This window comes from Chiloscyllium plagiosum, chromosome 16 (genome assembly GCF_004010195.1).
Source record: "Chiloscyllium plagiosum isolate BGI_BamShark_2017 chromosome 16, ASM401019v2, whole genome shotgun sequence".
NCBI lineage: Eukaryota > Metazoa > Chordata > Chondrichthyes > Orectolobiformes > Hemiscylliidae > Chiloscyllium > Chiloscyllium plagiosum.
Genome location: NC_057725.1, coordinates 61,782,145 through 61,807,185, shown reverse-complemented (window position 1 = coordinate 61,807,185; position 25,041 = coordinate 61,782,145). Strand labels below are relative to the sequence as shown.

Below are 25,041 nucleotides of genomic sequence, written 5' to 3'. Positions count from 1 at the left end.
TATAAGTCCTGCCCTTATATTTATCTAAATTAAACTCCATTTGCCATTCCTCGGCCCACTGACCCATCTGATCAAGATCCCATTGTACTCTGAAGTTACCTTCTTCGCTGTCCACTATACCTCCAATTTTGGTGTTATCTGCAAACTTACTAACTATATCTCCTATGTTCACATCCAAATCATTTATATAAATGACAAAAAGCAATGGACCCAGCACCAATCGTGTGGCACACCTCTGGTAACAGGCCTCCAGTCTGAAAAGCAACCCTCCACCACCACCCTCTGTCTTCTACCTTTGAGCCAATTCTGGTTCCAAATTGCTAGTTCTCCCTGTATTCCATGAGCTCTAATCTTGCTAACCAGTCTCTCATGGGGAACCTTGTCGAAAACCTTACTGAAGTCCATATAGATCATGTCCACCATTCTGCCCTCATCAATCCTCTTTGTTACTTCTTCAAAAAACTCAGTCAAGTTATTGAGATATGAGTTCCCACACACAAAGCCATGCTAATTGTCCCTAATCAGTCATTGCCTTTCCAAATACATGTACATCCTGTCCCTCAGGATTCCCTCTAACAACTTGCCCACCACTGACATCAGGCTCATCAGCCTATAGTTCCTTGCTTTTCCTTACCATTTTTCTTAAATGGTACATTAGCCAGCCTCCAGTCTGCCAGCACCTCACCTATCGATGTTACAAATATCTCAGTAAGGAGCCTAGCAATCACTTCCCGAGCTTCCCACAGAGTTCTAGGGTACATCTGATCAGGTCCTGGAGACTTATCCACTTTTATGTGTTTCAAGACATCCAGAACTACCTCATCTGTAATGTGAACATTTTTCAAGATGTTGCCATCTATTTTCCTCCATCCTATATCTTCCATGTCCTTCTCCAGAGTGAACACTGATGCAAAATACTTGCTTAGCATCTCCCCATCTCCTGCAGCTCCACATATCGGCTGTCTTGCAGATAGTGAGGAGACATATTCTATCCCTAGTTACCCTTTGTCCTTAATGCATTTATAAAAGCATTATTCTTAACCCTATTTGCCGGACTTATCTGTTGTCCCCTTTTGCTCTCCTGATTTCCTCCTTAATTATACTCCTACTGCCTTTATGGTCTTCTAGAGATTCACTCAATCTCTGCTGCCTATATCTAACATATGCTTCCTTTTTATTGACCAAAACCTCAATTTCTCTCATCATCCAGCAGTACCTATACTTACCAGCTTTGCCCTTCACCCTAACAGAAACGTACAGTCTCTGAACTCTCAAGTTAAATGTTGGAAAGTGGTTGATCATGCACATTGGTCAGAAGATTTAAAAGGCAGACAATAATTTAAATGGATAGAGACTCCAAAAACTGGCAGCACAGAGGGGTGTGCTTGTGAAAGAAATACAAAAAGTTATCATGCAGAGGTGCAACAAATAATTAAGACAACAAATGGAATTTGGGCTTTCATTGATACGGGTTGGAGTTTAAAAATAGGGAAGTTTTATTACTATTGTACAGAGTGTTGGCGAGACTGCACTGGAATACTGTGTCCAGTTTTGTTCCATGTATTTAAAAAATGGACACACTGGTTTTAAAACCTGTTCAAATGAGAATTACTAGGTTGCTTCCTGGGGTGAAGGGGTTGAATTATCAGGAAAATCTAATCAGCTGAGGGCTTTACTTATTAACAGTTAAGTATAGCAGAGTTGGGTTTATTGAAACGCGTATTATTCTGAGGGGTCTTGATAGACTGGAAATTGAGAGGACATTTCCATTAATGGGACGTCTTGAATTCAGGAAGATATTTACAGAGCAAAGGGACACTGATTTAAAGCGGAGATGCAGAGGGCTTTCTTCTCCCAGAGAGTAAGGAATGTCTGTAATTCTCTACCTGAGAGCAGGTTAGATCACTGTAAGTAATTAAAGAGGAGGTAGATGGATTGTTGAAATATTGAGGCGTTGACAGCAAAGAGGAGCTGGCAGAGAAAGGATCTTGAGGTCTTCGGCATGTCAGCCGTGATCTATAGAATAACAGGGCAGGGTTAAGGGCCGAATGGCCTTTTGTTTATCCTATTCCTTATTTTCTTATGATTACCAATGGGGGCAGTGTAAGGAAAAGGCACAGAAGTGTTTGATCAGCCATGATTGTATTAAATCAGGCTTAACAGGCTGTTCAGTATTGAAGAAAATATTGCTTGGGATCACTAATGTAGTAAAGTGAATAGAATTGCAGGGAGTACTCTAAATCCGATCCAACCAATGTTTGATATTAGAATTAAAATTAAAATTAGTTTTATTGTCATGTGTACTCAAATACAGCAATATAATGAAAAATTTACTATGTCGCTCCTAATAGTGCCATCTCAGGTGTAAAGTGCCTTAAGTGCAAATTAGATTACTTACAGTGTGGAAACAGGCCCTTCGGCCCAACAAGTCCACACCGACCCTCCGAAGAGTAACACACCCAGACCCATTTCCCTAACAATATGGGCAATTTAGCTTGGCCAATTCACCTAACCTGCACATTTTTGGAATGTGGGAGGAAACCGGAGCACCCGGAGGAAACCCACGTAGACACAGGGAGAATGTGCAAACTCCACACAGACAGTTGCCTGAGGCAGGAATTGAACCTGGGTCTCTGGCGCTGTGAGGCAGCAGTGCTAACCACTGTGCCACCGTGCCGTCCTGTTTGATATAGATTTAGCACATTTTGCCTCCTCAGAATAAAATCTGGTATTTTGTTTTTTTGTGACTTTGCAAATGGGAACATTAGCATTTCCAAATTCCCAAACAAATTGCACTCTATCCTGATTTGTATCAAACTCATGGAACTCTAGAATTAACCGCATGTAAGAGTGCCTTCACTGTCCGGCCTGCAAGAGATATTTCTACTGCTCTTCAGAGCCCCTGAACTTTGTGAGCTTTGAAGCTGTATGACCCCAAAGTGCCTTGGAGTCAATAATGTTCCATTCCACCATCAATCGCTGTGACATTCACTGTTTACTCCAACTGCAAACACTTAAACAAATATTTAAACAATGTTAAATCAAGAATCGAAGAACTTGCATTGCTCTAGCAGCTTTCACTATCGTAATACGTCGCAAAATGCTTTCAGGCCATTTTTGAAGAACGGCGACAGCTGCAATATGTTATACCATAGACCATACTGAGATAATGACCATATAACCTGCTTCGGTCCTGGATTTGTGTTAGAAATATGGCAAGTTATTTTACTCATTGCCTGGATGGAGTAACCCAAGAAATGCTTGGGCAAGAACTGAAGTGAGTCAACAATTTGTCCTCTGAACTAAAAGTGTTACCAGAAAATAACAAGGAGCAGCTAAAAATGTTAATCAACAGCGTCGGACAAATATACACACGCATTACAAGTTAAGTCAGGACAGGGATCTCACAGGTAACTCCCAGAACCATTTATTTCCATGTTATAACAATTCTACCCATTTTCTAATAAGACTCATGCAATTCTAATGAAAGGAATCTATATTGCGAGGGTTTTTTGTTCGGTGTCTTAAACAAAGACAGCAGTGAGTGGTTGGCCCTCGATTCAAGTTCCTTTCCTTTTACTGTTATCACACTGCTGCCAACAGTCACAGATGGAGTTATTCATTTAATAGCCCCATTAGTTAGCATCGCAAAGCACTGCTGAGTTAGTCACACTTCAGCCATGCTTCTGTATATAGCATTCTGGCCTGTGAACCTGAATGTGGTAGATTTAAGTCCCAATCCAGAGACATGACCAGATAATTCACCATTCTAGAGACTGTTGAGGAAGCTTAGGTCTGACAGTGGTCTGGTCTTTTGGATAAGATGCTCAACCATGGCTCCAGTTACCCTCTCACTTGCATATAAGAATTTCTTGGCACTGTTGCAGAGTCTTCCTGGTCAATATTTGTCCATTAATTGGCACCCATTAAACAGAACATGGAAGGTTGCCACATCCTGGCTTCGGGGTGGTCTTAAATCAGTGACAATACTGTACTTCAAAAGGCCTTTATTGGCCTAAAAACACACTTTCCTGAGTCATGAGGGTGCTATATAAATGCAAGCTCTTTCTCCCTCCTCTGCTAAATGTCAAACAGAACTTTGTAGTCCATTCTCTGGCCTGGAACAGAGAGAGGCTTGCTTGCTTGAGCAATATGACCTCTCAGTGCTGCAATCTGCTCTCTGCTGATCTTGGTGTACCATTAACCAGAGTGTTTTTTTCCAGCCCGTCCATCAGTCTGCCATCAGTAGTTAGCAAACATGGGGCTAATCAGACACTCTCTGGTTGTACAGTTTTTAATCCTTTCTGTTATCCAGCTTTGTTGGACTGACAATGGTACGTATGATGATTTTTGTTAAACTAAATTTGAATGTGTATGGGATGTTATAATTGGGCCTTGGATGGTTAGGATTCAGATGGAAAACTTAATTTCAGTGTTTATAATTTAACAGGGAGTAGGGAAGGAAGGTTTGGAGCTCAGTAAGGGCCCTTGAGAAGCGGCTAGAATATAAGAGAGCGGAGGGTACATTCAATTGTACACAGCTTTGTTCAAACACCACCTGATGTTTAACGTTCGATTTTGTGCACCACACCTAAGGTACGATATGTTAGCTTCAGATGATGCTTTTGAAGGTTTTATTCCTCTCACTCTAACCAGTATTTAGATTAATTTTCTTGACAGTTTAAAACCGTACTGAAGAGATAAAAGTGTTTATTATATTTAGAACATTAACTCACTAAATTTCATTATGTAAGGACAGAGAACCACCAAGCAATATTTCTAAACTTGAAACCCAATTAGTTAAATAGGATAAAAAGAAAGATGGCAAAGCATTTGATGTGCTGCAACTTTAGTGTGTGGAGCTGGCAGATAGCTGAGTTATCCATGACACCACCTCCACAATAGTTATCTGCAACTCAAGGGACTTCATCCCTCTACAATTCCCAATAGGTAGGGCTGGGAGCAAAGCCAGAGACAATGCTGGACAATCGTTGCTGAATCCAGGACATTAGCTACTTCTGTTCATCATCCACGGTTCACAGTTCATTAACCTAATGGGACTGGGCTCTGAGTTAATTCTTGGGTGGAGAGGGGCAGAGGTTGATCCCAGAGGCCTTTTATTTCATGGTTGGAGGAAAAAGAGTCTGATTTTCATGGGAGTTTTAGTGGAGAAACTGGCTCTCCTGCCGTTGCAAATTGAATTAGTTTTATTGACAATCAAAGTTCTTGAAGCTGATTCAAGTTGTGGGAGAGTGGGGGTGGTATGGGGAGAGGGGCTAGAAAAAATACCAATCTTCATGGAATTTGAATTCAGACAGGAACTGGAAGCATTTCTTTGTGTTTTTCGTCTTACCAGTTTAGGTTCTTACCCTCAGGGCAATTAATTAAATTCTATTTTATTGCTAGTTTATTACAAAGCTGCAATGTTGAATTCTGAAGTTTTCTCTGTTTTGAAGGGTGTTTTTTATAAAAACCGTCCTGGGATGTGGATGTTTCTGACAAACTATTTGTAGCCCATTCTTAACTGGCCCCGAAACCACAGTAGGAACGCCAGTGCCAGCCACATACCTTCTCTGAGAGAGAGAGAGGCAGTTTACTTCAAGAGACGAAATTTGGTGTTGAAACCACAGAATTGGGCACAGGGTGACGTTGACACAAGGACAGGTCTCATTACATACAAAGTTCAAGTGGGTGAGGCGGTGCTGAACAAACATGTTGATCACATGAAAGTGCTATTTCTCAAACAGGGCAGGAGCAAAACATACCTGATCCCTCAGAGCAGCTCAAATGGCTGTCAGAAACCATGGGTTCTCCTGCTCTGCCTAGTGTTGAAGATAACACAGAGAGATGAATGCATTCTCGATACCATTACTGCCTGAAGAAGATAAAACTCTCCTGAGACGCTCCGGGCGCAAGCGATGGATTATGGTCCAGTACACGTCACTGTGCTCAAGTCAGAGGAACGGGACCTGGGACGAAAATGGCACAGGCGAAGCCACCAGAGAAAAAAACAGGCCTACATCCCCAGACTTGGAGGGAGGAGGGATGTAGTGATTGGAAAGACAGTAAGGCGAACCTTATTGACTGTTAGATCCTTGATTGGTGTTGTTAACCAGGGAAAATCAGGGAGCTCTGGCTGACAGATATAAACAGGAGATTCAGAGAGTCTAAGGACTGGCTGTGAGCTGGTTGGTCAGAGCTTGTGTACTGTGCACATATAAATAAAGGGTGCCTTGGTGATGGGATACTAGCCTCTAGGCAATTATTTCAGTCTTTGATGGCAAGATCAAATAAGTCAAGCTTCCCAAATAAAGGCATGATGACAGAAATGCTTACCCCAACTCAAAGGCGCAGAGGCCAGTTACTTGCGAAGTAAATGGACTCTGACTAACCAGCTCAGAGCAAATCCCCAGAGAGAGGAGACTCTATGAATCTCCTGTTTATATCTGTCAGCAGGGCTCCCTGATTGGCACAGATTAGCAGTCCCAATCCAGAATCAAATACTGTATGAGATTCACCTGGCCCTCATTCCTATCATTGCATCCCTGTACCAAATCGCTTGTTAGGCCATTTCAAAGGCACCCTAATTACCGTGGATCTGGAACCACATGTAGGCTGGACCAATTAAGGAAGACCAATTTCTTTTCCTGAGCAAATATGAACGAAATTAGATTTTTTAACAATTGTTGATAATTTAGTAATAATCTTAACTGAGACTAGTTTTACTTTGCAGATTTATACACTGAATCCAAATTCTATCCCAGAGCATTAACCCAGAAATGCTCAGAATAGGAAGTTTTGCCCATGAAGTAGTGAGATCCTGAGGAGCTCTGTCAGGACTGATCTTTTACCTATCTTCAAATCTACGTAAGGCACTAGCAAGAAATATGTTGAATCTTAAACTGATGGATTTAGTCCTGTCTGATTTTGTTTTAAAGGGTGGAACTGTGATGTAAATTGGGGAGAATTTAAGCTGGAGCTTTAAAGCTGGATGAAATGGACCCAGTAATGAGTTTGATAGGGATCACAGTGTGTTTTCACCTCTTTGAAACCTCTTGTGCCACACCACAGGCTTTCCGTGACTTCACATTGACTACAATCTCCCAGAAAAAGTCAAGGCAGATTTGTCAATTGTATCTTGTGTCCCTCCTCAATCCAAGGCCTCAGGTAGGTGCAGTACCAGCAATAGCCAGCATCTCTTCAGTGGGGCTGCTGAGTACCGCAATGCCGCCTGACTCCTGACAGTGGAACTCCACACGTGAGGCCTAATGAAGTCTGAGAGCCCTGTCACCTCCACATGATTCTGTTCTTCATTCCAGGAAAAGCCAGGGAGACTATTCAGATTTGATCTCTGGACAAAGACAGGAGGGCATGATCATAAGACTATAAGATATAGATGCAGAATTAGGCCATCAAGTCCGCTCTCCCATTCAATCGTGGCTGATATGTTTCTTAATCCTGTTCTCCTGACTTCTTCCTATTACACTTCATCCCCTTACTAATCAAAAACTTCTGTCTTAAATACACTCAATGACTTGGCCGCCACAGCCCTCTGCAGCAGTGAGTTCCACAGATTCAGCACCCTCTTGCTAAAGAAATTCTTCTTTGTCTCTTTGTTCTCAGGCTGTGCCCTCAGGTCTCAGTCTCTTCTACGAGTGGAAACATCTTCTCCACGACCACTCTATCCAGGCCTCAGTATTCTGTAAGTTTAATCAGTTATCCCTCGACACCCTTTTAAACACCATTGAGTACAGACTCAAAGTCTTCATACGGCAAGCTCTTCATCCTCGGGATCATTCTTGTAAACTTCCACTGAACTCCTTCCAATGCTAACACTTCCTTCCTTAGATATGGGTCCAAAACCGAAAGATTTTGACTATAAGGCACGCACAGGAATGCAGAAGGTTGCAACAGAGAAGCTTCCACCCCCACAATTGTCCACAGGTTTGATGTTGTTGTAGTTTGTGCAGTTGAGAGTCAAGGAATTCCTGATGAAGGGCCTATGCCTGAAATGTCAACTCTCCTGCCTTTGGTTGCTGCCTGATCTACTGTGCTTTTCCAGCACCATACTTTTCAATGCTGATTTCCAGCATCTGCAGTTCTCACTTTGTACTGGATGAGAGTATGGTCTGCAGGAATGATTAACAAACTGACCACAGTAGAGCTATATTCAAATGGAGGGAGTTAAAAAGAGTGTAGCTGTAAGAGACAACAGCATCTTAAGCGGTTAGGGACAATTCTTTACAGCTGAGAGTATGAGTCCACATGATTGGTACCACAGTTAAGGACACCTTCTTGGGGCTACAAAGAAACCTGGGGTGAATGGGGAACCACTCAGTTGCCATGGTCCACTTGAGTATCATGGAAGGGAGTACAAACAGTTAGGGTATAAATTAAGAAGTAGAACTAAGAACATATAATCTCCAAAACTTTATCTGAATCATGAACAAATTGGACTAAGGTAAATAAGATCAGGGTTGAATATGTGCCTCAAAGAGTGGTATGCAAGATACAGGTTGAGATTCATTGGGCACTGATGCCAGTATGAGGGAAAAAGTGAACAGTTCTTTTAGAGTCGTAGAAATATACAGCATGGAAACAGGCCCTTCAGTTCAACTCGTCCATGCTGATCAGATAACCTAAATTAATCTAGCCCCATATACCTCAAAACCCTTCCTATTCATATACTCATCCAGATGCCTTTTAAATGTTGTAATTGTACCAGCCTCTACCATTTCCTCTGACAGCTCATTCCATACACACACCATCCTCTGCACGAAATCATTGTCTTTTAGGTCCCTTTTAAATCTTTCCTCTTTCGCCCTAAACCTATGCCATCTAGTTTTAAACTCATCCATCTCGCGGAAAAAGATCTTGTCTATTCACCCTATCCATCCCCTCATGATTTTATAAACCTATATAAAATCCTCCCCTCATCCTCCAATGCTCCAGGGAAAATAGCCCCAGCTTATACAACCTCTCCATATAGCTCAACTCCTCCAACCCTGGCAACCTTGTAAACCTTTTCTAAACCCTTTCAAATTTCAAAGTATCCTTCCGATAGCAGGGAGACCAGAATTGCACACAATATTCCAGAAGTGACCTCCAAACTCCTATGCTCAAAGCACTGAGTAATAAAAAGAAAGCAAACCAAACACCTTCATTATCCTGTCTGCCTGGGACTCCACTTTCAAGGAATTGTGAGCCTGCACTCCAAGGTTGCTTTGTTCAGCATCACTCCCCAGGACTTTACCATTAAGTGTATCAATTCTGCTTTGATTTGCCTTTCCAAAATGCAGCATCTCACATTTATCTAAATTAAACTCAATCTGTGATTACAACCCTTAGAAGACACCTGGATGGATATGTGAATAGGAAGGGTTTAGAGGGATATGAGCCAACTTCTGGCAAATGAGACTAGATTAATTCCAGATATCTGAACGGCTTGGATGAATTGGATTGAAGAGTCTGTTTCCATGCTGTACATCTCTATGACATTATGATGTCTCAGCCCATTATCCATGCTGCTTTGGTCCCTTTCATGCTAGGAGCTCTAAAAGTCTGTTAGAGTGGGTGGGACCTTATCAAATGTCTTTTAGAAGTCTATGCACACCATATGAACAGCATTACTCTAATCAACTCCCTGTATCTCAAATAAACCTAAACTAGTTGCTTAAACACAATTTGAAGGAAGTGAGGACTGCAGATGCTGGAGATCAGAGTCAAGAGTGTGGTGCTGGAAAAGCACAGCAGCTCAGGCAATACCTGAGGAGCAGGAGAATCAAAGTTTCAGGGATAAACCATTCATCAAGAATGCGCTTCATCAGGAGTGCCTTCAATTTGTCTTTATCAAATTCAATGTAATTTTCCTTAACTATCCCATATATGTGCAAGTGACTATTAATTTTGTCCTAAGCTGTTGTTTCTAAAAGCCTCTTCACAAGCCAGGTTAAAGTAATTGGCCTTTGGTTTCCTTTGCACTGTTTTTCAAACAAGGATGTCCTATTTGGAATTCTCCAGCTCTCTAGTACCTCTCCCAATTCTAAGCAAGATTGATAAATTATGGTGATGGTCTCCGATATTTCCTATTTTACTTCCCCCTAGTATGTTCCAGTGAATTAGACCTGGTCCTGGTGTTTATCACTTATACGTACAGACAGCCTAATGCATATTTCCTCCATATCAATTTTAATACCTTCAAGTGCCTGAACTGTCTCCTCTTTTATGACATTGGGAACGCGTTCTTCTGTATTAAATAAAAAGTAAACTATTAGTTTAATACCTCAGTGATTCTCACTGCTTCCATGTGTAAATCTTTTTTTTGATCTCTAATCAATCTCACTCCTCATGTTCCTGCCCTTTTTTTTTGCTATTTACATGCCTATACAAAACATTCAAATTCATCTTCATGTTAGCTATTAGCCCCTTCGGCTCTTACTTGTTCTATCAATAGACTGGGACTTCCAAAGTGTTAAGAGTTTAGATGGAAAGGCATTTTTTAAGTCTGTATAAGAAAATGTTCTGATACTAGAGAAGATGCAAAACTTGACCTACTCTTGGGAAATAAGGCAGGGCAGGTGATTGAGGTGTCAGTGGGGGAGCACTTTGGGGCCACAACTATAATTCTATTAGTTTTAAAATAGTGATGGAAAAAGATGGACTGGATGTAAAAGTTGAAGTTCTAAATTGGAAGAAGGCTAATTTTGACGGTATTAGGCAAGAACTTTCAAAAGCTGACTGAGGGCAGATGTTCGCAGATAAAGAGATGGATAGAAGATGGGAAGCCTTCAGAAATGAGATAATGAGAGTCCAGAGAAAGCATATTCCTGTTAGGGTGAAAGGAAAGGCTGGTAGGTGTACGGAATGCTGGATGACAAGAGAAATTGAGGTTTTGATTAAGAAAAAGAAGGAAGCATATGTTAAGTATAAACAGGAGAGATCAAGTGAATCCTGTTAAGAGTATAAAGGCAGTAAGAATATACTTAAGAGAGAAATCAGGAGGGCAAAAAAGGAATATGAGATAGCTTTGGCAAATAGAGTTAAGGATAATCCAAAGGGTTTTTACAAATATATTAAGGACAGGGTTTTTACAAATATATTAAGGACAAAGGGTAACTAGGGAGAGAATAGGGCCCCTCAAAGATCTGCAAGGCAGCCGGAGCTGCAGGAGATGGGAGAGATACTAAACAAGTATTTTGCATCAGTGTTTATTGTGGAGAAGGACATGGAAGATATAGAATATGGGGAAATAGATGGTAACATCTTGCAAAATGTTCACATTATAGAGGAGGAGGTGCTGGAAGTCTTGAAACGCATAAAAGTGAATAAATCCCCAGGACCTGATCAGGTGTACCCTAGAACTCTGTAGGAAGCTAGGGAAGTGATTGCTAGACCCCTTGCTGAGATAATTGTATCATTGATTGTTACAGGTGAGATACCGGAAGACTGGAGGCTGGCTAACATGGTGCCACTATTTAAGGAAGTGGTAAGGAAAGGCCAGGGAACTATAGACCAGTGAGCCTGACGTCAGTGGTGGGCAAGTTGTTGGAGGGAATCCTGAGGGACAGGATTTACATATGTTTGGAAAGGCAAGGACTGATTAGGGACAGTCAACATGGCTTTGTGCGTGGGAAAAACTTGATTGAGTTTTTTGAAGAAGTAACAAAGAGGATTGATGAGGGCAGAGCAGTGGACATGATCTATATGGACTTCAGTAAGTTGTTCGACAAGGTTCCCCATGGTTAGATCTCATGGAATACAGGGAGAACTAGCCATTTGTATACAGAACTGACTCGAAGGTAGAAGACAGAGGGTGGTGATGGAAGGTTGTTTTTCAGTCTGGAGGCCTGTGACCAGTGGAGTGCCGCAAGGATCTGCCAAATATGTTTTGTCATTTCTGTAAATGATTTGGATGTGAACATAGAATGTACAGTTAGTAAGTTTGCAGATGACACCAAACTTGGAGGTATAGTAGACAGCGAAGAAGGTTACCTCAGAGTACAACAGAATCTTGATCAGATGGACTAATGGGCTGAGGAGTGGCAGACGGAGTTTAATTTAGATAAATGTGAGGTGCTGCATTTTGGAAAAGCAAATCTTAGCAGGACTTATACACTTAGTGGTAGGGTCCTAGGGTGTGTTGCTGAACAAATAGACCTTGGAGTGCAGGTTCATAGTTCCTTGAAAGTAGTGTCACAGGTAGATAGGATAGGGCGGGAATTGAACCCGGATCTCTGGCGCTGTGAGGCAGCAGTGCTAACCACTGTGCCACCGTGCCACCATGCCGCCCACACGGTGGACTATGGACAGCCAGAATGCACACAGCATTCCGACCCTTCTCAGTTCTACTTTGTATATTTGTACTAATCATCAAGACTTGTACCTGTGGTAGCTCCATTCCCAGCCTGTGCTCTGGTTTTCCAAGGGGGCTCACAATTTCACCACAAATTTGATTGTACAACAGAGTGACCAAGTGAGCAACTTAATTTTTTGAATGGTCTTTACGGATTAGGCTTTTTACCATGTGAAGTATGTTTGAATGAAAGCTCTACTTAGCGGTTAGAAGCTTTTTCCCCTAAATGTTCATTTCAAAGAAATCTTCAAGTTTGTTCATAGTGGATACTGGTTATAGGGGAGAGTAATGGAGAGGGCATGAGAGTATGAAGGGGCATGGAAAGGACATGAGAGGCAGGATGAGACATTAGGAGGCACAGAGGAAGCATATGAGTGGTTCTGGGTTGAAGGTTTGATGGCCTGACTTATTATTAGAAGCGGATGGTTAAATGGAGGCAGGCATTTCAGCATGCCTGCCTCGAAATGTTATCATAGAATTCCTAAATGTGGAAACTTTATTGGTCAGAGTATTGAGTACAGGAGTTGGGAGGTTATGTTGTGGCCACATTTGGAATATTGTGTGCAGTTCTGCTCTCCTTTTTAACAGAAGGATGTTGTGAAACTTGAAAGGGTTCAGAAAGGATTTACAAGGATGTTGCCAGGGTTGGTGGATTTGGGCTATAGGGAGAGGCTGAACAGGCTGGGGCTGTTTTCCCTGCAGTGTCAGAGGGTGAGGGGTGACCTTATAGAGGTTTAAAAAATCATGAGGGGCATGTATAGGATAAACAGATAAGGCCTTTTCCCTGAGGGGGAGGGGGTTGGGGGTTAGGGGATGTCCAGAACTAGAGGGCATAGGTTTAGGGTGAGAGAGAAATATATAAAAGGGACCTAAGGGGCAACTTTTTCACGCAAATGGTGGTGCGTCTGTGGAATGAGCTGCCAGAGGAAGTGGTGGAAGCTGGTACAATTGCAGCATTTAAAAGGCATCTGGATGGGTATATGAATAGGAAGAATTTAGAGGGATATCGGCCAAATGCTGGTAAATGTCACTAGATTAGGGTAGGATATTGGGTCGGCATGGACGATTTGGACCGAATGGTCTGTTTTCATGCTGTACATCTCTGTGACTTGATAACTCTACAATTGCCCTCTGAACCTTCTATATTTGACCTGATTCTCAATTGTATGATCCATCTGACATAAGCACATTTCTTTTCTGTTTCATCTTAATTTCCATACATTTCACCTTCCAGGGAGCTCTGAATTCACTTGCCCAACCTTTCCTCTTCAGAAGACTATATATATTGCCAGTCTTCTATCACACTCTTGATTTGTGCCTTGTAGATGGTGGAAAGGTATTGAGACAATACAAGAGGCATGCTACTTGTTGAATCATTCTTAGTCTCTGACCTTCTCTTGCAACTACAGGATTTATATGGCCACCTGAACATCAAGGAAAGATTGTATTTCTCTCTTATTGGAGGGGATCATTTCCTGGCACTCGATACTCATCAGCCAAACCTGGATTCTGATGTAGCACAAAGCTAAAGAATTGAGTATGATGTGATAACCATTGAGACATGGTGGCAAAATGGAGAAAGTGAGGACTGCAGATGCTGGAGACCAGAGCTGAAAAATGTGTTGCTGGAAAAGCGCAGCAGGTCAGGCAGCATTGGGAGCTGAATACTCATGGGCATTTGACATGTTGGACACAGGAAGGAAGGAAAAAGAATGGCTCTGAATAAAGGATGAAACCAGTAAATAGTGAAAAATTATCTTGGTTCAGAAGATCAAGATAAAGATTCAGTTTTGGCAAAGATAAATAAAAAAGAAAAGAAACAATTTGTAAGAGTCAAGAAGTAGTTGTGACTTAAGAAAGATACATGACAAATTGCTAAATGTAGCACAGCTGTTGAGAGTGTACTGTGGACAGTTTCTTTGAGCAAAATGCTCTGGGATCACATATTTTAGACTATGTGATTGTAATGAGACAGGATTAATTAATGACCTCATTTTGATGCTCTCCAAGGTAAGAGTGACCATAACATGATCAGATTTCACATTCAGCTTGACATGAGAAATTTGAGTCTTAAACTGCTGGTTCAGAGCTAGGTATGCATTGTAAAAGTGACTTGTTCTCTAATCACATGACAACTTTGGGCCTTACAACCAATATAAAGGAAACTGAAGTCCTACACCAGCCTGCTTCTGGAATGCTGTACCCCAAATCTGAGGTTTCTGTCCTTGAACAGGACCTGTCAGCAGTGGATAAGTTCATTTATCTTGGCAGCACACTGTCGGGACCTGTGTCCATGCAAAATTTGGATACACACATGTTGCTTCCCGACAGATTTGGCCATCAGACTGGGAATGAAGAGGAAACAGTTTGCCATTAAATTGAAATCTGTGAAGCAATAGCCCTGCCCACTCTCATCTACACATGTGAGATTTGGACCATTTACCAGCATCTTTTCTAGAATCTTTACCACTTTCACTCAAATTACTTTTGGAATTTTTCCAGACACTGAGGTGCTCACCTGAACTGGTAGACCAAGCATTCACATGAAACAGCCACAACTGAATTGTCATGTAAGGACTACAAGATTATGTGGATAGAATGCCTGACCTTTGTTGACCAAAATGAATCTTTACAGAGAGTGTTGGTCTGGCGTCTTTCCCATGGTACTCAACGTAAGGGTTGTATGCACCCAATGACAGCCAAACTTTGAAATTTTAACATTGACTTTAAGTTCTGAGAGAAGCTCACCCAGCATTTCTGTACTCAGTGCAACCAAATAATAACCAATGCAGCTTCCATCAAAAGCAAACGGATTTCATAAGCAGAGACAAAACACAAGAAAAGAATATACTGAACAAGCAATTTGTTCCAAAATGTAATCATCTGCAATATCCTTTCCTATGTGTAGGGGGAGCTTCTGCACACAAATTGGCCCAAACTGTCACCTATCTTCCTAACGACTGAAACCCGATCAAACACCCGAGATGATGAACGAGGTCATCTTTGCCTTGGAGAACCTTATGATGTGGTACGAAATCCTTTTAATCCCTGTGATTGTGAGAGTCTGTTGAGCAGAGAGGACCAATGAGGAATAAATAACAATGGTTTGTTTGAGGGCAACAATAACTATGTCAGGTGAAGCAGGCACAAAGCTGCTTCAACATCTCGTCATGCATTTTCCTTGAGGCCATGTGAGGAAAATCAAGGATAACAAAAAATGCAATAAACTTTTAAAGCAAGATTGGAAACAACTTTAAGACTGAAACCTTTTTGACAATAAATCTGAATGAGTTAACCAATGCAGCTTCCATCGAAAGCAAACGGATTTCATAAGCAGAGACAAAACACAAGAAAAGGATATACTGAACAAGCAATTTGTTCCAAAATGTAATCATCTGCAATATCCTTTCCTATGTGTAGGGGGAGCTTCTGCACACAAATTGGCCCAAACTGTCACCTATCTTCCTAACTACTGAAACCCTATCAAACACCCGAGATGATGAACGAGGTGATCTTTGCCTTGGAGAACCTTATGATGTGGTACGAAATCCTTTTAATCCTGTGATTGTGAGAGTCTGTTGAGCAGAGAGGACCAATGAGGAATAAATAACAATGGTTTGTTTGAGGGCAACAATAACTATGTCAGGTGAAGCAGGCACAAAGCTGCTTCAACATCTCGTCATGCATTTTCCTTGAGGCCATGTGAGGAAAATCACATCTCGTCATGCATTTTCCTTGAGGCCATGTGAGGAAAATCAAGGATAACAAAAAATGCAATAGACTTTTAAAGCAAGATTGGAAACAACTTTAAGACTGAAACCTTTTTGACAATAAATCTGGAATGAGTTACATTACATGAGTCCATTCAGCCTGTCACATCACTGCCAGCTCTCTGAAGAAGAATCACATCGGGCTTAAAACATTAACTCTGTTGCTTTTCCCAGATGCTGAGCTTTCCCAGCACTTCCTGTTTTTATTTCAGACCATCCAACATCCACAGTATGTTGTTTTTATTTGAGGTTTAAACTATTTGCTGGCATGCAAAGGAAAGGTGCTTCCACAGCTTAGTTTGAGCTTACTTAGAGCTGTCCTTAATATATTTCTATGCAGAGTGAAAATCACTTTGATAAGTTTTGAAGTGAATGGACTGATGAAAAGTGTAAGAATCAATGTAGGGTCAGGCCCTGGGGAGTATTGTTGAACATAGGGACCCAGGTATATGAGTTCATAGTTCCTTGAAAGTGATGTTGCAAGGTCGTGAAGAAGGCATTTGGCAGAGCATTGAGTATAGGAGTTAGGATATCATGATGTGGCAGTGCAGGAATTGATGAGGTTTCTTTTAGAATACTGCATGTATTTCTGGTCTCCCTGCTATGGGAAAGATGAGTTATGCAGGCCATTTAAGAGTGGCAAGGAAGTGGTGGACACAGAGCTGGATGTTGGATTTCAGCTGTAATTTCACTGCTTGGGCTCGACTCTATCATTACTGGGAACTGATGGACTGGATGTGAACAGTGATTTAACAAACGGGAAACTGTCTTTCAGAGATCCTGGTGCATTGGGAGGAATCCTCTTCTGTCTGCTTATTCTAGAGAGGCATTAGAAAAGTCTTTAGGGCATCAGTACTATCTAGAGTTTGCAATATATTGATGCTGATTAGCCATCCCCAAGGAAACATGCTGTGGAGAAAGTATTTCTTGCACTTTTGCATTTGAGAATCCTTTTCTATGAAGCATTATTGAAGCATAGAAGACTTTACATCAGCTGCTTCTGACCTCGACATTGGGTGTCAATAATGCAAGTTATCCTCCATATCGACTTCAAACAGTTGCATAATTTTACTGGTTGTTAAATGTCCTTGAACTAAATCATTTATTGATGTTTTTCTTTGAACAATGAAACATCTTGGTTATTACAGGAAATCTATGCTATAGATTTTATATTTAAGATTCTGATTCCAAAATGTCAGTCTAGTTAGATTATGTGAGGTTATGACAATAAAAATTGTTTTTCAAATTGCTCTTAACTAAAAATAAAACCATGGATCATCAACACATTACATAGCTGGGCACAAAAAGAGCAATTACGAGGAGAATCATTGTGTTTAGTCACTGTCAGGTGAATTTACTTGTGATATCTGCTACTGTGGCCAGCAGACAGTTATGTGTTATTTCCTAACTCTTATAAAGGTTGCCCCTTTATGACCACCGATTAAGAATCCCCTCTGAAAAGAAAGATGTGACTTGCATTTATGTAGTGCCTGTTTCTGGCTATCCCAAAGTGCTGTACACCCAATGAAGTATTGTTGAAGTGCAAATATTTGTAAAATAGGCAAGTTAATATATCGGATTTAAGTAATTACTCTTTTACAATGAAACACTTACTTTTGAGTACCCCAGGCTAAAAGGTAATAGCCAAAGTCACACATTAGAGAACTATGGTGGGTGTTTCTATAAGTGACTTGGAATGGGCTTAGAGAGGGAGGGAGTGGACAAAAAAAAACCTATTATTAAGCATGCCAGGCTGGCTTCCTGACATTTTCCTGCTTCTGAGTGCCTCGTCCAGGACAAGATGGCAATCTCCTGGCAGGAGCGAGAAACCAATTAACCAGCAATTTCGTAGGACAGTGAGAGTTTGCCAGGAGTACATCGGGTACACACTGAATCTGTTGCTTGTCTCCTCCCAGGAAAAGCACAGCAGGAAATTGGGGAACCATGAAATGAACATGCAAAGTTATCTAAAGGACTTATTCAGCATACCTTTGAGTAAATGCTTTCAAAATGGAAATGTTTCCCTCACAGAGAGATCTGTTTAATAGTTCTGGGTGTCAGGGCTTGTCTGCCGGTTCTCGTATCAGTAATGTATTTCCACGTGATGTCCTCTCCGTTCCTAATCACCAATGCACACCTATCAACTAAACTTGTGTGTGGGTTTATTTCTTTCTTCTACCTGTTATGTGTCCCATGTTATTTATTTGTTTCGTAATGCACTATCCACTTCCTTTAGTATTCCTTAACACCCAGGAAGCGTTCTCTGTATTGAATCGGATTCGCCGAGCCAACAGTTTCTTGGAAGAGGTGAAATTTGGAAACTTAGAGCGAGAATGTATTGAGGAATACTGTGATTTCGAGGAGGCTCGTGAAGTGTTTGAGGATGACCAGGAAACAGTAAGGAACGTGACGATAAATTGCCTCTATTTAGGAAGTATATTTATCAAGTATATTTCTCTCCGTGAGGCCCTGTGAAATCTCTTGCCATGTCCCACCGAACCGGCTTAATTAATTACCACCCTTTGACACCCCATTCGCTAACTTTGGATTCACATCAGGTCATTGAACTTCTGTGACACTGCACTGGATTCTTAGGTGCTGACCTCCATAGCTATATGCCTTGACTGTCTTTTCATTATGTGTCTCAAGGCCTCCTATGGCCAAAGTAACTCCCCTCCTAATTCCCAACATCTTACTCAGGCAGAGAGGTAATGCGTCCAAAGATATTGGACCCTACCTTCTCCCACATTGAGTACTATTCTCATTGTTACCTTTCTGCAAAACTTTGAGCAGCTGCTCCAGACACAATGCAGCTCTCCTTTAAGAGGTGCAAATTAGCTTTATCGTGCCCAAAGAAATTGTGGTTTTGGTCCGCTTCACTGACACTGCCAATACACAGCACAGTGATGGCTCACTGAATGCAGTACCTGTTCAACTGACAGGCAAAATGACTTTGCAGTGCTGCCTCACTACATTTGACAAATGCATCTTGATTTCCATGATCATTTTTAACTGACTATCCAATTTAACCTCTAATTATACCATCCAGTCTCACACTGATAATATAACACATGTTAACATATGATTAACCCAGAGTGGTTTCAAAATAAAGCTCTAATAGTATTGACAAACTTGCATGCAGTCAAAAAAACACAGATTGCTCCCTTCCTCTGCAATTGAACATCACACCCATTTAACCCTTCAGCCCAGATAGGAAAAGCATGCTCCCCCGTAGTGAGAAGGTTTGGATTCATGCATGTCCTCCTCAACCCGTAAATTCTTCATCTCAGCAAATTGTGAGAAAATTGAAGCTAGTTGACTATCTGAACTGTGGTTAGCACTGTTGCTTCATAATGCCAGAGATCCAGGTTCGATTCCAGTCTCAGGTAACTGTCTGTGTAGAGTTTGCACATTCTGCCTGTGTCTACATGGGTTTCCTCTGGATGCTCTGGTTGCCTCCCACAGTCCAACGATGTACAGTTCAGGTGGATTGGCCATGCTAAATTGCCCGTAGTGTCCAGGTACGTGCAGTTGATTAGTCATGGAAAATGCAGGGTTGTGGGCTGTCGGCTTGAGTGGGATGCACTTTCGAGAGTCAGTATGGGCTGAATGGCCTGCTTCCACAGTATAGGGATTCTATTCTGATTCAAGAGTAATCAATAATGTCAGGATGGTTACAAAAAAAATTAACTTAAAATTAATATATTTAAATCAAATATTCTCCATATTCTCTTTTATAGCAAGTTATTTATTAATAATTGTTTTCTCTTTCTCAGGATAAATTTTGGAAGAGTTATGATGGTAAGAAACTTTGCCTCCAATTCTTGCATGTCATTTCATTCTCATTTCGTCTAGATTTTCATCATCATAGATTGCCATCCCTCTCTCCCTGCTTCTCCTCTTCTCAACCACTTAAAGATGGCAGCTGGTCTGTCGTAGACTTCTCTGCGTTTCTACGATAGGAAGCAGTTGGTCACGCGTACTTGGAATGTCTAATCTGAATATTATAAATTTTGGACCATTAGAGACATATTTGTGTTTTCATTGCATTCTCAGCCATTGCTGACAACACAGCCTATTGTCTATTTCTATGTTTCACTGAAAGATTGGTAGTAATTCTTATTGAATTCTGACATTTATGCGGAGAAGATGCTGCCACAATACTGTTGAATAGGCAATATCTGTTGTTAAACTTTCTAGCAGTTTGATAGAGCAGAGGGGTTTGTTGAGCACCTTCAGAGGCAGCTAAGAATGAACCATGGACCATACAATATGATACCAGAGTCACATGTAGGATAGACATCAGGTTTCCTTTCCTAAACGACTTTTGCAAACCAGTTGTATTTTACTTATAATTTAACAGTTTCGTGGTCAGTTTAACTGATATCAAAGTCCAGTTCTTTCTCAATCTCTGTGATGGAACCTGAACTGACATTCTCTAGATTATTAATCGAGATTGCCTGACTAATGATAACCTTTTCTATTCACCCGCTGTTCTGATATTCACACCAATACATGACATAGTTGTGTCTAATGTTAGTGTATGCTTTCATTTCCAGCATGTGTTGGTGACAGAGAAGGCACTTCCCCTCCAGATTATCTGAACAAATGTCTGGATGGTAAGAATTGATAGCATGCAACTTTGTCTAAAAAAACTAGGTTGTGAGAGTAATGCACTCATTTAATGCTAATTTAACATGGTATTTTCATATCTTTTCAATTAGCTTTCGCTGCATCAGACATCGTCCTCTCTCTATCTCCTACCCCCTCCCACACTATGTGTTACCAAAGTAGACAGGAAAAGTATAGACCTGCCACTGACATTCAACCACTTCAAACATTTTGAATCTCTTCATCCCTGAATTATGTTCCTGGTTTGGGCACGCAGTGGTGGAAAAAACCTTGGCGACACAAATTTAAAAATGGCTGCATGCACTTCAGATTTTCAGTTGAGGGTGGACATGGCCCTGTGCATAGATGCCGCTAATCAACCTTTGCCCCTCCTTCCCCAATGCCAATTTACTTATTATCCATCATAGGCATTATTCAGGAGGTATCCTGAAAAAAAGTAATCGATTTATTGATGATGTCACTATTAAAGAAAAACCGTATTGATACAGGAAAACTAAATATGTTGAAATTGTTGCAATAAATCCCTTATGTCAACAAATATTTCACTTAGGTGTTCAATCCCTTGGGTCATCAAACATTTCCATTCAATAATCAATTGGATCTATCCATTAATAGGCATTTCCCTTGACAATTGGATATCTGTTATGCAGTATAAATTCTATAATCGTCTTATATCCAAACTATCAATATCTCCAGCTCCTGCTCACATTTTTATATTGACAGAATCACTGCACTGTTACGGTGCAGAAAGAGGCCATTCAATCCACTGTGCCTGTGCAGGTTCCCGTATCTTGTGCCAGTATCCAAGGTGGCACCGTTCTTCCAGGATGTATATCAGAGCCTTCAACACCAATTCCTTTGGAATGTATTGATTGTAACTATTTAACAGCCACACAAACATACTTTACACAATAAGAGAACACTGTGGATGTTGGAAATGTAAAATTGGAAACAGAAATCACAGCAGTTATCATGGGGAAAGAAACAAAACTAATGTTTCAGGTGATGACAATTCATAAGAATTTAAAGTTGTAAGAGATAAACAACTTTTAAGCAGAAATAAAACCAGGTTTGCTTCCAACACTCACAACATCTTTTAATCTGATTCAACGCCATTGTCCTGGAATGTTAATTTGGTTTTTTTCTCCACATATACTGCCAGAAATACTTTTATATAAAATCATGGAACAATATTTTTATCTATTCATTCCTGGAATATTGGCATCTGATTAGGCCAGCTATTATTGCCCATCTGTAATTGCCCAGAGGGCAGTTAAAAATTAACCATGTTACTGTCTGTCTGAAGTCAAATATCGGCCAGACCAGGTAAGGACAGCAGATTGCCTTCCCTGAACCAGATGGGTTTTGATGACACTGACAGTGGCTTTCATTAGGCTAGCTTTTTAATTCTAGATATCGATTGAATTCAACTTGCAGTATCTGCCATAGTGGGATTCAAATACAAAACCTCAGAACAGTGGCCTGAGATTCTGGATTACTAACCCATTGACATTACCAAAACACCATCACCTCCCCAGCCTGGATTGAGGCCATTCAGCCATGCTGCTGGTTCCATTTCCCTGCCTTTTTCTGTAACCCAGAATTTCTTTTTCTCTTCATCTACCTATCAAACATCTTTTTGAATCTCACAATTGATTCTCCACCACAGTCTGAGCAACATTCTGCTTTTAAAAATAAATCTTATCTTGCTGTTGATTTTTTAGCTACTTTAAATCGGTGTCATCTGATTGTCAGTTCTTCGACCAATGGGAACATTCTCTCTGCATTTATTCTTTCTTGAACTCTCATGGTTTTGAACACCTCTGCTGAATCTCTTTCAACCTTTTCTCAAGAGAACAGCCCAGCTACACTCATCTATCCACATAACTGAAGTTCCTCACCCCTACAACCATTCACATAAATATTTTACACACCCCTCTAAAACCTTAACAATGCCAAGAATTGGATATAATACTCCAGTTGAGATCAAATCAATGTTGTACAATGCTCCCTTGCTTTTGTACTCTGGCATCATGTGACTTCTGACTTTGTTCAATTGAATCCAACACCAGCATCTCCACATCACAAGATGTAGATCAAAATGAGCCTCCACTTATAAACTGAGCTCTTAGAACTTCAGTAGTCACCAGTATGGCAGTCAATTGTTTGAATTGCTATTCGGTCTATTAATAAGAAAGGAACGCATTATGGAAATTAGAAAGCCTAGGACACTTTGTCATTTATGTAAATGATTTTAATGAGAATATAGGAAATTTGTGGATGACAACAAAATTGGATAGTATAGCAGACAATGGAGAAGGTTATTTCAGAGTACGACGGGTTCTTGATCAATTGGGCCAATAGACCGAGGAATGGGGCAGATAGAATTGAACTTCGATAAATGCGAAGTGTTGAAGTTTGGTCAGACTTCCACAGGCCATGCGGACCATTGTTGAATGAAAGGTCCTGGGGGTTCAGGTACATTGGTCCTTGAACGTGGGCATCACAGGTAGACAGAGAGATGAAGAAGATGTTTGACTTTATTGGTCAGAGCATTGAGTGTAGGAGTTGTGGCTGTACAGAACACTTTCGCAGTACTGTGTACAGTTCCAGTTAACCTGATATAGAAAGGATGTTATTAAATTGGAAAGGATGCAAAAAAGATTTACAAGAGGGCTTCTGGAACTGGAGGGTTTGAGTTATAAGGAGGGATTGGATAGGCTGGGAGTTCTTTTCTCTGGAGTGCAGGGAGTTGAGGGGTGACCTTATAGAGGTTAATAAAATCATGAGAGGCATAGATAAGGTGAATGGCGAAGGGTAGAGGGAGTTATAAACTAGAGTGCATAGATTTAAAGGGAAAGATTTAAAAAAGACATAAGCGGCAACTTTACACGAAGTGTGGTGTGTATATGAAATAAACTGCCAGAACAAGTGGTAGATGCAGGTACAGTTACAACATTTAAAAGACATTTGGACAGTTACATGAATAGGAAATGTTTTGAGGGCTTCGGGCCAAATAAGACGAGGTTAGTTTTGGAAACTTGGTTGGCATGGATGAACTGGACTGAAGATTCGGTTTCCATACCGTATGATTCTATGCTTCTATGAACTGTAGCTGTCAATGCTCTGCATACTTTTATACTTGAAGCCCTTTTAGAATTATACGCTTTTTCTTTTATATTGCCTTTTTTCATTTTTTCAGCCAGAATCTCACTTTACACTTCTCTGTATTCAGTGCCTATACCACCAACTTTTCCATGTATTCTTCTCACACTTCATAATGGCTTTTTAAGTTTTGCATCATCTGCAAACTTTGAAGTTCTACTGTATGCACCCAGTGTCTAGATCATTCATTATATCAAGAAAAGCAGTGATTCACTGGAAATCCACTCTATACTTCCCTCCAGTCTAAAATAAATCATCAGTTCTGAATATTTCCAGAATATTCTGTTTTATGCTTTCAATTTCAACCTGTAACTGCAAGCAGTTATCGAAGCATTGATGTTGTATTTTAATAATGGCCTTTCCTTCCCGTGTGGGTCCTGGGAAAACCAATTCCTAATAAGATTTGACCTTGGCATCTCTTACTGAAGAACAAGAACAACAGAGGGATCAGCACTGATTCCAGTTGTCTTAGCCCCCACAGCTCAACACTTAGCTGAAGCAGCAACAGGTCATGGGTGATAGGATAATGGGTGCAAGTGCTTCTCAGTTGAACACAACATCATGAACCTTAAAATGATGTGTTCTTGACAAACCTTGAAAACGATTTGAGATGTCTCTGCTCAACAAAATGTGTTTCACCTGATGAAGGAGCTGCACTTCAAAAGCTTGCGATCTCAAATAAACCTGTTGAACTGTAACCTGGTGTCGTGTGACTTCTGACTTTGTCCACTCAAATCCAACACCGGCATCTCTACATCACAACAAAATGTAGATCAAAATGAGCCTCTGCTTTTAAACAGAAGTCTTCGAACCTCAGTCGTCACCTGTATGGCAGTCAATTGGTTGAATTACTATTCGGTCTATTAGTAAGAAAGGAAAGCATGATGGACATGAAATTCTGTGTCTCTTGTTCAGGAGAATGCTATGTGGGGATTGGCTCCCATTACAAGGGCAACGCTTCGATAACTATGTCTGGAAGATCATGTCAGAGTTGGTCGAGCAACTTTCCACACAAACCAACGTAAGTGACCAAGGCAGCTTCAGCTCATTGAGCAGCTATTAAAAAGCTCTCCGTTTCTCTGTCCTGTCATGATAGCTGAATTCACAAATTACAAAATCTGT

General features: G+C 40.8%; 1 protein-coding gene across 1 annotated transcript in view; it reads left to right on the top strand.

Moving 5' to 3' along the window:
* Positions 1-25,041, top strand: part of f2 (coagulation factor II (thrombin)) — an 89,706-nt gene that overhangs the window by 23,139 nt on the left and 41,526 nt on the right. Inside the window, exons 6-9 of the mRNA XM_043706428.1 lie at positions 18,359-18,519; positions 19,899-19,923; positions 20,682-20,741; positions 24,835-24,942. Coding sequence (XP_043562363.1) covers positions 18,359-18,519; positions 19,899-19,923; positions 20,682-20,741; positions 24,835-24,942 — 354 coding nt within the window. The remainder of the gene's footprint in view (positions 1-18,358; positions 18,520-19,898; positions 19,924-20,681; positions 20,742-24,834; positions 24,943-25,041) is intronic.